Source organism: Callospermophilus lateralis, chromosome 6, assembly GCF_048772815.1.
Source record: "Callospermophilus lateralis isolate mCalLat2 chromosome 6, mCalLat2.hap1, whole genome shotgun sequence".
Taxonomy (NCBI): Eukaryota; Metazoa; Chordata; class Mammalia; order Rodentia; family Sciuridae; genus Callospermophilus; species Callospermophilus lateralis.
Genome location: NC_135310.1, coordinates 35246036 through 35259316, shown reverse-complemented (window position 1 = coordinate 35259316; position 13281 = coordinate 35246036). Strand labels below are relative to the sequence as shown.

General features: G+C 34.7%; 1 protein-coding gene across 17 annotated transcripts in view; it reads right to left on the bottom strand.

The window, feature by feature from the left end:
- Epb41l2 (erythrocyte membrane protein band 4.1 like 2) overlaps positions 1-13281 on the bottom strand; it is a 192064-nt gene that overhangs the window by 78895 nt on the left and 99888 nt on the right. For all 17 annotated transcript variants that reach the window (XM_076858249.2, XM_076858248.2, XM_076858245.2 and 14 more), the window contains one exon: positions 3152-3256. In XM_076858249.2, the coding sequence (XP_076714364.2) occupies positions 3152-3256 (105 nt within the window). The remainder of the gene's footprint in view (positions 1-3151; positions 3257-13281) is intronic.

Below are 13281 nucleotides of genomic sequence, written 5' to 3'. Positions count from 1 at the left end.
ATATGAAAAAATTAAATGCCCTGATAATTACATTTGAACACTGATTTCCTAAAAACTAAATGTCTCTGGAAGATACCCTACTCTTTATTTCCCCAACATTCTTGACTTAAAACCTAGGTACAAAGTGTGCATTTAATACAAAGCAATTTCATCATACATTTCATAAGAGAAATTACAAAGTAAAATAAGAAATTCTGAATTCCTAATTTAGCACTGGCATCTTTTTGTCAATAAGAATACTAAAGTAAACCCATCTAAGCTTATCCTTATCTTATTCTCTGCCTTAATGACCTTAACCCATTTAGTCTCAAGTTTTCAATTCTAGGGATATTTCAAGAAAAATTACACAAGTACATCAAAAGCTTGTATATCCTTTATATATTTTTATATTTATATGAAATGCTTTTTCAAATGTTCTAATCATTCACCTATTTCTTTTCTCAAAAGGAGAGAATTCTAAAAACTAATATTTGTTTCAGAAGTTATCATAAGTGGCATATTTATTGCTTTAGTTTTTATAGGTGCTCATCATTTGGGATGATGAGACTTGATTAACTAACCCCTCCTTGGCTTCAGCTATCCCTTTCTATAGTCAAATCCTGCTTATTGTTACCACACAATTCTCAACTTCGTTAGACTTCATCATCCCACTGTCAGATGCAATCATAAAGTAATGAGATGATAGAGGGACTATCAAAATTTCCCTTAAGTTGGAGACAGGAGGGTAGTAGTGAAAGGCAAAGAAAACCTCACCGTATAGGATACTTAAGGTGGCTTTTAAGGAAGGGTAGGCACTCAGAAAAGAAATGGAAAGGACATTCCAATGTTAAGAATAGTATATTCAAGTAGATATAGTATATACCAGAGTGATGCTCCTTTTCAAAGAATTTGGTATGCACTCAATGTGGATTTCCTGTAAGAGATTACTGGGAATTAGCTCAAGCAGATTGAGGTCATGTGACCAAGAGCCATATAAACCACACTAAGGGGTTTTAGAGACTGTATCCATTAAATGGTTCTAAGCCAGGAAATACCAGGATTATAGGGGCCTAGGCCTGGGCAGTTAGTCCAATTAGGAGAAATAAATTACTCAAAGCAAGAGGTATCAGAGGCCTAAACCAAAGCAAAATCTGTGGACAAAGAGAACAGGAAAAGGATGTTGGCAAGTAGGAAAGAGATCCTATTGACTGATAAGGAATGGAAGGCAGTAAGAAGGAAAGAGGAATCTGGAAAAACTCATCAAGGAATAGATGATATTTAAGAGGAAGATGACCACTTTGCTTTTAAACAATTGAGTGTAGTATCCAGTAGACTAGTAATTATATGGGTATGAAATTCAGATGTAAGATATAGACTAGATACATTTAGTGTGAATTATCAAATCCTACTCTCTAAATAGTATTTCTTCTTATGCAAAACTAGTGCTCCAGAAATACTAGATTTCTCAATGTAGTATATCCCATTTTTACTAACATGCTATTCTTCATATTTTACAAAATACTGAACTGTCTCCCTACTTTACAAAGATTAATAATTGCTCCACTGAATCCACCAATATATAACCTAAAATCAATAAAGTAGATAATAATAGCCAAATTCCTACCATTTTCTTAGATTTGAGGGCCAACAAATGAGCCCATGATTGGAAACACTATCAAGACCACCTTATAATTTATAGTCTTAAAAGAGCACCACGTTTATTTAGACACATGGATTACTACTTCTGCAGAAGACTTCTAAACATAGATCTAATAAGTACACTCACATACTATTTAGCAGGCAGGCATACAATTTAATTGTCTTTAGTCTAAACATAGAATTAAACTACAAATTAGGTATCAGTGATTTAAAACAATGCAAGTTGAAAAAATTTAAATTATTACCCTTAGCATACCATATTTTATTAGTGGAACATGTAAATACAAACAAAGATTGTACATAAGCATATAACAAAATTCACATTTATGTTCCTCTAATGACTGTTCTGTTCTGACGATTATGGTTTGAATCTTAGTATTTGCACAGTAATCCCTTTCACTGTGACCAAGTGCTCTGAGAATCCTCAGACATAATGGTCACACTGACTATAATCACTATCTAACAGAAAAAAGGGCTTCCTCCCTAGGGTACAACTTTATTCTTCACTCCTATACTCAGCATTTTCTCAACCAAAGTAAATCCCAAGACTCAAAGTAAAGTAGAAGTAAAGAGAAAAATTTCTTTATCTACTGTAAGACTACAGGTTAATTCTGGTTCTGCCAGGACTAGTTAATATTTTCCTCTTTAGTTCACTTATGAAATTTTGAAGTACTGAAGTTCCCTGGAATTAGCATTAAGCATCAGATCACCATGATGCTCTTGCTTAGTGTCTTGGGAAACTCCTGGAGCAAAAACCCATCTCAATCAACTCCCAGTATTAGGCAGATGTCTAGAGTCTTCAATGGCTAGTCAAACCTGCTACCCTAAGCAGGCTGGCCCCTACCTCCTTATTTGTCTCCAATGGCCCAACAAGAGCACCTTACCTCTCACACACCTGCTATAGCAGGAGCCAACATTCTCTCCTGAACTTCCCCAACAAGCACACTCGGGCACTCTTCTCCTGGCATTCCTTTCACTACATCTCCTCCACATTTCAGGCTTACCTAATACCTAGCATGCAGGTGACCGCATACCTATATGTGGAAAATATGAATGGATTTGATCAGCCTCTATGCTTATCACCAAAATCTAGGAATATGGCATGACTGAGATAATACCATTTTTTAAAAAGTCCTAACTTTATGCTAGAACATCAGTTTTCCCAACACTGAAAATCTTTTACTTCAATATATGTATTTTTCAAATACGTTCTCCCCAAGTTTTTACGTGGATTCAAAAAATAAAACTTTAAGATAACTTTAAAATCAGTTCACTCTCAAATAATTAACATAGGACAAAATGTTCCACTGTGTCTGCTCATGATATAAATGCAAAGAGCACACACACCTAAGCTAAAAAGTTGTAGGTGGTTCTCTAACAAGACCATTTTTATATATTTACCAAATTTTTATAATAAATATAAAATACACCATAATAAACACTAAATTACTTTAAAACTAAAGGAAAATACAGTGTTTTCTAAAAGGAAATAAATAAAGTTGAAATCACTTACTTTCTGCTCAGTGTTTTCCTGAAACAAAAGTCCAAAGTAATCCTTCTCCAAAAGATTGAGGTGTTCGCATACCTTGTCAATTAACACCTGTCCCTTAGCACGTTTCTGGAGAATTAAAAAAAAAAAGAAAGAAAGAAAAAAGAAAGAAAGAATCTTTACTTTTCAAGTAATAAAGATTTCACAAGTATTTAAGGGCATGAGATCAGATGCATGATTTACTATAAGTTAAAACAACATTTGTTTTCTAAATATTTCAACAATATAAAAAGTGACTTATTTTTTTACTTTATAGTCTTTCCATCACGCAACGTATGAATTAAAAAATAAAAACATGAACCAGGTATGGTGGTGCATGCCTATACTCCCAGTTACTTCAAAAGCTGAGGCAGGAGGATCTCATGATCCTCAAAGAAAGCCTCAGCAACGGTGAGGCGCCAAGTAACCCAGCGAGACCCTGTTTCTAAATAAAATACAAAAAATAGGGCTGGGGTGTGGCTCAGTGATTGAGTGCCCCTGAGTTCAATCCCTGGCAAATAAATAATCAAATTCCCTTTGCTTTATTGCTACTCTATTATATAAACATGAAAAGGACTAAAACAGTAAAATGCTGAGAGTTCCTAAAATCAGTATAAAAATTTGTTCAAAGTGTTTCCCTTGATACCTAAAGGTGATCATCACATGTCTACAAAGTATACTATCCCCAAGAAAATCATTTATCCCTATTACTAAGTGTAACCTATTTATCCCATCAGTTCTTGTTTGAATTTTTAGTCATGCTCCTTGACATTTCTACAAGTTTTTTTTTCAATATAAGCTATGCCTCTGTATACAATTGTCTAGAGAATAATATGGTATTCACTCTTTTTTTTTTTTTTTTTTTTGGTAGTTATAGATAGACAGCATACCTTTATTTTATGTGGTGGTAAGGACAGAACCCAGCACCTCACGTGTGCCAAGCAAGCACTCTGCCACTGAGCTATAGCCCCAACCTGGTACCAGGGATAATAAAACAATTGCTTCTAAGGATTTAACATATTTTTGCCTTGAATATATTTTTTTTTAAAATTTAAGAATCTACTGTCAACAGATGCAAAAGGCTTTGAAAGCCTCAGAAGAAAAGCTCATTGTCTGATTTGTGGCAAAACATAAAGTGGTGACTCATTTCCAGTGAAGATGCACACCCTTGGAACACCCCAACTGCGATGTCAGGCAAGACACATGCCTACTCCCGGATGTACTACTAAGCCATCACTGGACTGCTAGTGAAAAAAAAACAACAAGCTATCAGACTTTTTCCTCAAAACAAATGCCCTTCACTATAAAATGTACACTTGTTAGCTCATCCAGTGTGTAAAAATTTATGTTCCCCATATATATCTTGAAAAGGAGAATATGGTACTTCTAGTATTAAACCTTTTATAGTTGTATTTCTTTTAAATATTAGAATTACATAAAAAGTAAAGGGAAGAAGGAAAAAGCACATAAATTATGTTATTTTAACATAATTTGCAATGTACTATATATATATCACTACAAACCACAATGAGGATTTAATAGTTAACTATGAAGTCTGTTTAAGATGGCTATGCGCTTATGTCAATATGTTTAAAGTACATACAAAGAGGATGTAAAGGATAAGAATACTGGATTCTGTGGGCTTAATACTAAAGTTTAACTATATTTTTATTACTTACAAGCTATATGATTCATGGCAAGACCCTTCTATTGGCCTTAGTTTTGCACATCTGTGAAATGGGGATAACAGAACCTACCACAAGGAGTGGCAAGTACTAAATTTAAGTCATAACATATAACAATTGATTATGATGCTATTTGAAATTGAGGTAAAAAGAACATTTAAGACAACTCAATGTCTATAAAAGCATACCTCAGTTCAAAAAGAAAACACATTCCAATTGTGGCTTAAAGTCATTTTTTATTAATAAGTCATATCTTCTCCCTAGTTTCCATTTCAAAAATGACAGAATTCCCCTAACTGACAAGAAGGAAAATAACAGAAAGTTCATCATCGATACGGCATTAGAATTAGCTGGGCAGTAAGACACCAGGCACCACCATAGAGGCTGGCATGAGACCAGGTCCCTCTGTCATTCAACATTTTGTAGTATCTTCTACTATTGGACAAGTATAACAATGGGGAAGTGACTTAATCTCCTCAGCTGTAAAACTCAGGTAAGAACTACCTCACAGCTCACTGTGAGAATCAAATTAGCCCAATGAGACAGGATATATCAAAGTACCTTAATTGGTCATAGCCAAATTCTGATCCCAACTTTTCTTTCACTAGCTCACACCTATCAAACATCAAAATATCTTTCAGGTGCTCACACTGTTCCTCTGCCACTCTCCTTCTGTCTCCAAGAAATACTTATTTAAAACACTTGATGAGGGCTGGGGTTGTAGCTCAGCGGTAGAGCACTCACCTACCATGTGTAAGGCATTGGGTTTGATCCCCAGCACCACATAAAAATAAAGACATTGTGGGCTGGGGATGTGGCTCAAGCGGTAGCGTGCTCCCCTGGCATGCGTGCGGCCCGGGTTCCATCCTCAGCACCACATACAAACAAAGATGTTGTGTCCGCCGAGAACTAAAAAATAAATATTAAAAAATTCTCTCTGTCTCTCTCTCTCTCCCACTCTCTCTTTAAAAAAAATAAATAAATAAAGACATTGTGTCCACCTGTAACTAAAAAATAATTTTTTAAAAAATAAAATAAAACACATGATGAGATCCTGTCTTCACGGACTTATCACTTGAGCTTCCCTTCAGCATCTCACCTTCTAAGACCAAATGCAACAATGAGGCACATGCAGAAAGATGTGTGTACCAAGTGCTGTGGAAACACTAAGAATGGAATAAGTAACTGAGAAAAAACACAGCTTCACCAAGAATATGACACTGGAAGTGAGTCTTAAAAAAGAAAATGATTTTATGGGGTAGAGGACACAGATATTTATAAGAACTCTTTGCGTCGGATACTTATCGAGCTTGACATAGTCAATTTCTGTTCAAAAGATTTGGGGGGGGGGGTACACTAAGATGAAAAAATGAAATCAACCATAATGAACAAGCCATGCAATACTGACTGCTAGCTACACTCGGAAATGATGAAGGCTTGTCAAGCTAAAACGTCAACATATTGATCTAGCATCTAATGCATGTTGTTTTTCTATGTTGACAGTGAAGAAATAATGAGGAGGAAGACATACATGGTTTCAGGAAATTTATATTCAACTGGCAGACACAAATAAAATAGGAAACAAAACAAAATAGCCTTATTTATCTACCACTCTGGAAATAACTAGGGTCCTGATCCAACTGGTCCAAAGAAAACTCACCAATGGCCTATATGGCAGCCTGATACAAGAGCTCTATCCAATGAGAATGTCTTATTCTGGGGATAAGGATCACAGGTACAATCACATCTTCTATGAGGGAGTTTAAGTAAAAGATACACACACACACACACACACACATATATATATAATATATATATATATATATATATATATATATATATATATATATTATATATATATCAAGGAGTAAGCAGAGTGCTACAAACAGAGGGAGAGGCAGTGAAAAGGCACTCAGCAGAAACCAAAGATTCCAGGAGACAATCATTTCACTGGTCTCACTGTTCCCATGAAATGCTTCACAAATGCATACCCCCCACCTCCAAAAAGAGCCATGAAGTAGAACAAGGAAAATTCTGGTTACTGCATATGACTACTAAGCATCAAGTCCTATTCACTTATTCAATACTCCAAGAAGTTCTGCAGTGGGAAAGAAGAAGAAAGAAGAAGAAGAAAGAAGGAGAAGAAAGAAGGAGAAGGGAGAAGGAGGAGAAGGAGGAGAAGGAGGAGAAGGAGGAGAAGGAGGAGAAGGAGGAGAAGGAGGAGAAGGAGGAGAAGGAGGAGAAGGAGGAGAAGGAGGAGAAGGAGGAGAAGGAGGAGAAGGAGAAGAAGGAGAAGAAGGAGAAGAAGGAGGGAGAAGAAGAAAGAAGAAGAAAGAAGAAGAAAGAAGAAGAAAGAAGATAACACCTTTTTGTCTTATTCAACGTGGGTTATTCCAAAAATTTTTTACTAAAAAGCCTACTGTATTTTTTTAATATAGTATTCAGTCCACAATTTAATTAGACTAATTTGGTCCACAACAGAATGACCAAACCTTGAAGAAATGAGGTAGAGAATCATCATCATCTGGCCTTCAGGCAGAGTTGAAAAACAGTATTAACATTACCTGCTTGATTTAAAAATGTCAAAAGAGAATTCAGCTTAAACTGGCATAAGACTAAATGTGCCCAGTTGCCTGGCAGAATCAAGTAGTTCCCATAGACAAAGTACCAATAAATATAAGCACAACTCACAAAGCACACAAGGAAACCTACCACCATTATTTAAAGTTAGACACAGTATCAGAATCAGATCTTCAGAAATCATCAAGTATTAAAAAAAAAAAAAAAAGGAGAAGTAGTTTCATCTGTCTAAAGCAGTTAAAAGGATATTTTAAAGTATTACTAAGGAAAAGGTGACTGTCAAAAAGCAAATTTTTAAAAGAATCAAATCAAACACCTATAAATAACTATAATAACTATATAATAATCCAAAAGAGAGTATGACAGCATTGAAGAGAAAACCAGTAAACTAGAAGACAAATCTCAAATGCAGGGAAAAGCAGGGCAGGGTTATGAAAAGAACTTCATAGATATGGAAGGTAGAATAAGAAGATCTGTAGATATTTTATTAGTCCTAAAAGAAGACAATAGAGCAATAAGGGAGAGGTAATATTAGAAGACAGAATGGCTAATAAAAACATAAGCCTTAAAATCAAGGAAACACAATAGATCTCTAGTGAGACAAGAAAATAAAATCCGTAACCTACAATCATTTTTCTTTTACTAATTATTTGTACTCGTTAATATCAAAAGATTTTGACATGCACTGTTAAAAGCTAGGAGAAATAGGAGTTGTGGCTCAGCGGTAGAGCACTCATCTGGCACATGTGAGGTCCTGGGTTAGATCCTCAGTACCACATAAAAATAAATAATTTTTTAAAAACACGATTAGAAATTTTAAAAAGCCATCAGAGCAAGAGGGAAAAAAATGTGAAGCAGGAAATTAAAAAGGAGTGAAAAAAAGAAAATCCAGAAGTTACTCCTAAGAAACCCAAAATGATTCTGCTTTGGAAGCTAATACAAAAAGGCCAAAAAATATATAACATATTTCTTCTTAACAATTTTCAGGAGACACAGTAATTACTACACATTAATGCCCCAAGTTATTACATTTTATAGTATTAATCTGCACCCAAACTTGCTTGAGTATGCTTAGGAAGCAACAACATCCAGAAGCTCAAAACTTTTTTGGCCTTCACACCCTTCACAAACATATTCCACATATTATAATGTGCATTTGAGGGGAAAGAACAAGATGCAGCTGGCAATGGTGGTACATGATGGGGCATGCAAAGTAAAATGGTTCCTCCTCCCCTCTCAGATTCTGGTAGTTACACCCTTCCATTCTCAACGACACAGAAGAAAGGACTGCAAGTAGAATCCCTGTCCTAGGTGCGACCACCTGTGCCAACTCTTAATGACCACACACAAGTTACTTAACTTCTCCATGACTCAAATTTCTTCTCTTTAACACAAAAATACTCACACTTCATGACAGTAGTAAGAGAATAAAGTGTCTTTAAAGTCCTTAATAAAGAGTTTGACACATTTCATGGATTCACTAAAAAAAAAACCTGCTAAAATCATAGAACCTTTCTGAGCTGCTCCAAAAATAACTGATGTTAAATATGATTCTATCAAAGGTGTCAGTTATTTAACGCAATTGCCTAATTCCAAGAAATAAGGTTACAGAGAATTTAACTTATCTTTCATTCTGACTTTCTAAACTTCTTTTAAATAAATTATCATTTGTGTTATGACTTTCTAAACTTCTTTTAAATAAATTATCATTTGTGTTATCCATGTTAGTATTCTATAGTTCAATCCAGGAAGACAATTTTCTCTTATTATCATTGTTTTTTTTTTCTTATAAAAGCAACAACCTTACTTCTTTGCATAAAATAATTACAAATATACATTTTTTAACCAATCAAAAGATGCAGATATATACAGTGGGGTTTTTCAGTCTATATGCATCTTTTGTTTTACAACTTCTTTCAAAGATACAAGTATATATTGCCAGTTCATTAGCTGTCATGGCATTCTGGGGGCACTGCCCCCAGAAAAAGAAAAACATTCACTTACCAAGATGTATCCTAAATTCCTTTTTTAAATTCTGATTCATTTCCAAGTGTCAAAATTCTACCTCTTCTTTTAGACAAATTCTGCAAATTCTCCTTTCCTATAAAAGCTATTCCAATATCTCCCTTTCATTCATTTTTCTGCTTAAACAATTTTTCAAAGTATATTATATGCCACAGTAGAATCCATTATTCTGTATAATTAAAAATCCAATAATAAAAAAGATGTAAAAATAATGAAATGCAATAAAAAAAAGAAAAAAGAATTTTACTCCATGTGTGGTACTCTAATATCCTACTCCTTTTGATTTTAATTACTTTTGGTCACTAAGTTCTTTAATTGTATCTTATTTCAATGTTTCCTACAACACCAACTCATTGATTAACTAGCTCACCATTAGGCCAATGGATATCTATTGGACAAAACGGCTCAGAGTCATTAAAGTCAGCCAAACAGTTAGCAAGGTAGGGTCTAGAATTGCTCCAGTCATACACAACCTCCTGGATCCTAATTCATGGAGATTCAAGAAACACATTGCCAGGCTACGGTTGTGGCTCAATGGCAGAGCACTTGCCTCACACATATGAGGTACTCAGTTCGATCTTCAGTACCACATAAAAATAAACAAAATAAAGATATTGTGTCCATGTATAACTAAAAACATATTTAAAAACAAAAAGATCCAACAAACAAAAAAGAAACACACTGCCAACTAAACTCTGGGAGAAGACCAGCAAATTGTACACTGTATATAAACTCTTCCTTAGTATGTCAGAGCATTTTCAAATATTTGGGTATGGGGGCAATTAGAAGAATGACATAAGCAGAAAAGCCAATCTGTCCCTTTCTCCTCTCAGAGCAGGCCATGTCCTTCCTTTATGCAAAAGGAGCAGTAGGGTTTTTCAGTTTTTATGCATTCCTTTACTAAGACATCAATTTCACTATTATTTTTTCATGCCATCTGAAGCATGTCTTTGCTTTATAGCTGTTCTTACAGTAGAAACTTTACAGAGAACAAACTATCTCTGTTCTATTAATCTAGCACTAAGTTCATTAAATAAAAAACATACTATACCTTGTATATTAATTGCCAACAAGCTTAGCAATGTATTTTGCCATCTGCCTCTCCCTAACCCAACTTATGCCATTGGCCAACAACACAAAAATCAGTAAGTTGGGGTGAGGAGTACTCTGATCTACTTCCCAAGTACCAAGTCTTTCTCTCCCAGCCCCACTCTCTCTTTTTTTTTTTTTTTTTTTTGTGGAGGGAAGACTGCTTAATACATTAGAGACATTCAAATGAAAGAGACAAAGCAAGATGATTTAGATGGGTTTAAAATATCTGATTCAAATGCTGAAAGATTAGCTTTTGGAAATTTTCTTTAAAAAAAAAAAAAAAATCTAAAGCAGACCCAACTAAAGAAAGGCTGGCTAGAATCTGAGACGCTGAGCAAAGTCCCCCGTGCCTGTGCTGTTATTTGTGGCATTCATTACTGAGGCCAAAATATGACATTTCTGGAGCCCTCTCAATTTGGAGGAATTTCTGCAACTGCTTACCAGGCAGATTGCAGTGGACGCCACACACCATATAAAAAACCATTACTGTCTCCGTGTAGGTCCCTCCACACTGCAGTTATTGTATGCTGAGGAGCCAGTGATGGGAAGTGCACAATGCAATCCATACATTGCAGTCACAGAGCTATGCATTTTGCACTAGCTCTAAACTACACTATGCAAATATAAAAGGCCAAAGAAAGAAAGGTATGCACAGAGCAAACACAACAACTGATATATTCTTATGGTGGGTGGAAGAAATTTAAAAAAATAATAATACAAAAGAGGAAAGAAAGTGTCCCAAATAGTCCAATGCCATGATTTATCAGATTCTTTTCCTAACAATCTGAGAGCTGGGAACACAAATCTGCCCCAAGGTTCATTCAGATCCCAGCAAAAAAGAAAACCAAGCTAACGATTTTGCACATGTGTTCAGAACACAATTCCAGAAGTAAATGAGCCATTTATAGCAAAAAACACTTTTTCAGTAAAGTTTCCTTTGTCATTTTAATAAGAATTAAGGATAAAAAAGGTTTTAATTACTCAAAAGATAAATATATGTGTTATATATAAAACACTAACATGAATATATATATGTTAAAGAAAAATGTATCTATATACATGTACATAGACATACACATATACAGTATCCTTCCTTTTCATAAACATTTGAAAACCCCTTTTCAGACAATTTTCACTCATCAGAAATACTTTATATATACGTATGAGATTTATGTAAACATGTATATTTCTTACAAATTACTGTAAAGAATAAGAAATTTTTCCTCACAGTTCATTAAATATCTCTATTCCTCTTTTCCATTCTGCAGGAATGAAAGGATTATGGAAGAATATTGAGGAAGTTTTCAGTATTATTGACATTAATAACAGAAAACATTCAATGTAGTTTTAGGTGCTAGCAATAAAAAATTAACAAGCTGCTACTAAATAAACTAAAAGAACACTAGACTAGACTGGCTTGCAGGAGTATCCTACAGCCTCCCCTGCAATTATTTTAAAGGAAACCCTGGGCAGAGCTAGAAGTAAACAGGCTCAATTTTCATAAAATCATATATACTTGAATTAACTCCTAGAAGACACAGAGGCACAATTCATCTTTAAGGCAACTAAGTAAGTTTAAACAGAACAGAAAAATGCATTTCATCTTTATGCTATGTGGAAATTTTCAAAAATCTACACAATTGAAATCTTGCTACCAACATTATTAATAAACAAAAACACTACCAACCACAAATCGAAATCTAAGACATGCCCTCCCCACACCACACCCCAACTTCCTGTGCTGGGAATCAAACGCAGGTCCTTGTGAAAAGCTAGGCAAGCTCTCTACTACTGAGCCACAAAGCTGACACACAAGAGGTCTTTTTTAGACAAAGAAAATAAATGCTAATTTTTAGTTTTAAAAGATAAAACATTAACCTTTTAAGCTTTCATCTATAACTATATAATGACATCCCATATTTCTAAGGTGGCTATAGTCTTTATCTCTTATAACACAGAGGTTTTCAACACTTTTCAGGACACAAGAGTCAGCTAATGGACCAGAGGTTACCACTTGGAGGACTTCTATCTCCTCCACACTACTGAACAAGGGTATTGGTCGCTCCACCAGGAACCAATTCCCACTCCCATTACCTACCTGAAATATAACTATCCACACACAAACTTTACACAGGGAATTATAATTTCCTTTGGATTAAGTGAAATAATGAACAATAATAAACATCCTATCTGTTCTAATACATGTCAGTTGCTCAACCATTCATAAAACATGATCCTGAAGGCATCCCTTTCCTAAATCTGCATTTGCTCTAAGTAAATAGTTGCTCAATGGCCTGCAATTTCTTATGTGTAAAATCGAACTAGATTTGTGCTTCTAGAGTTTATTTCAGTGATGGAATAAATAAATTTATCTTTCATATTCTGCTTTTTTGTAACCCAGTTGGGTTTCTGTAACCCAATTGTGAGATCAATGTCTTTCTTCTGATTTACCAATAAGGTAAGTCCTTAGACTCTAAGGACTGCTTTATTCAAAATTTCAAGATAAATTACGTTATCATTAAATCTTGTAGGTTTTGTCCTTGCCTATTGAAGTATTAGCTGAAGTTTACTTTTTAAGTCTCAGCAAATTCTTTAATTTATGAAGTCATCATGAACATATAAGCTGAGCACATTTGTGATTAGAGACTTTCCAAATCACAAAGTTAATTGATAAAATATAAAAACTATATTGGCAATTTATCCAAGGTATAGGACTCAAGTTAAGTATTTTCA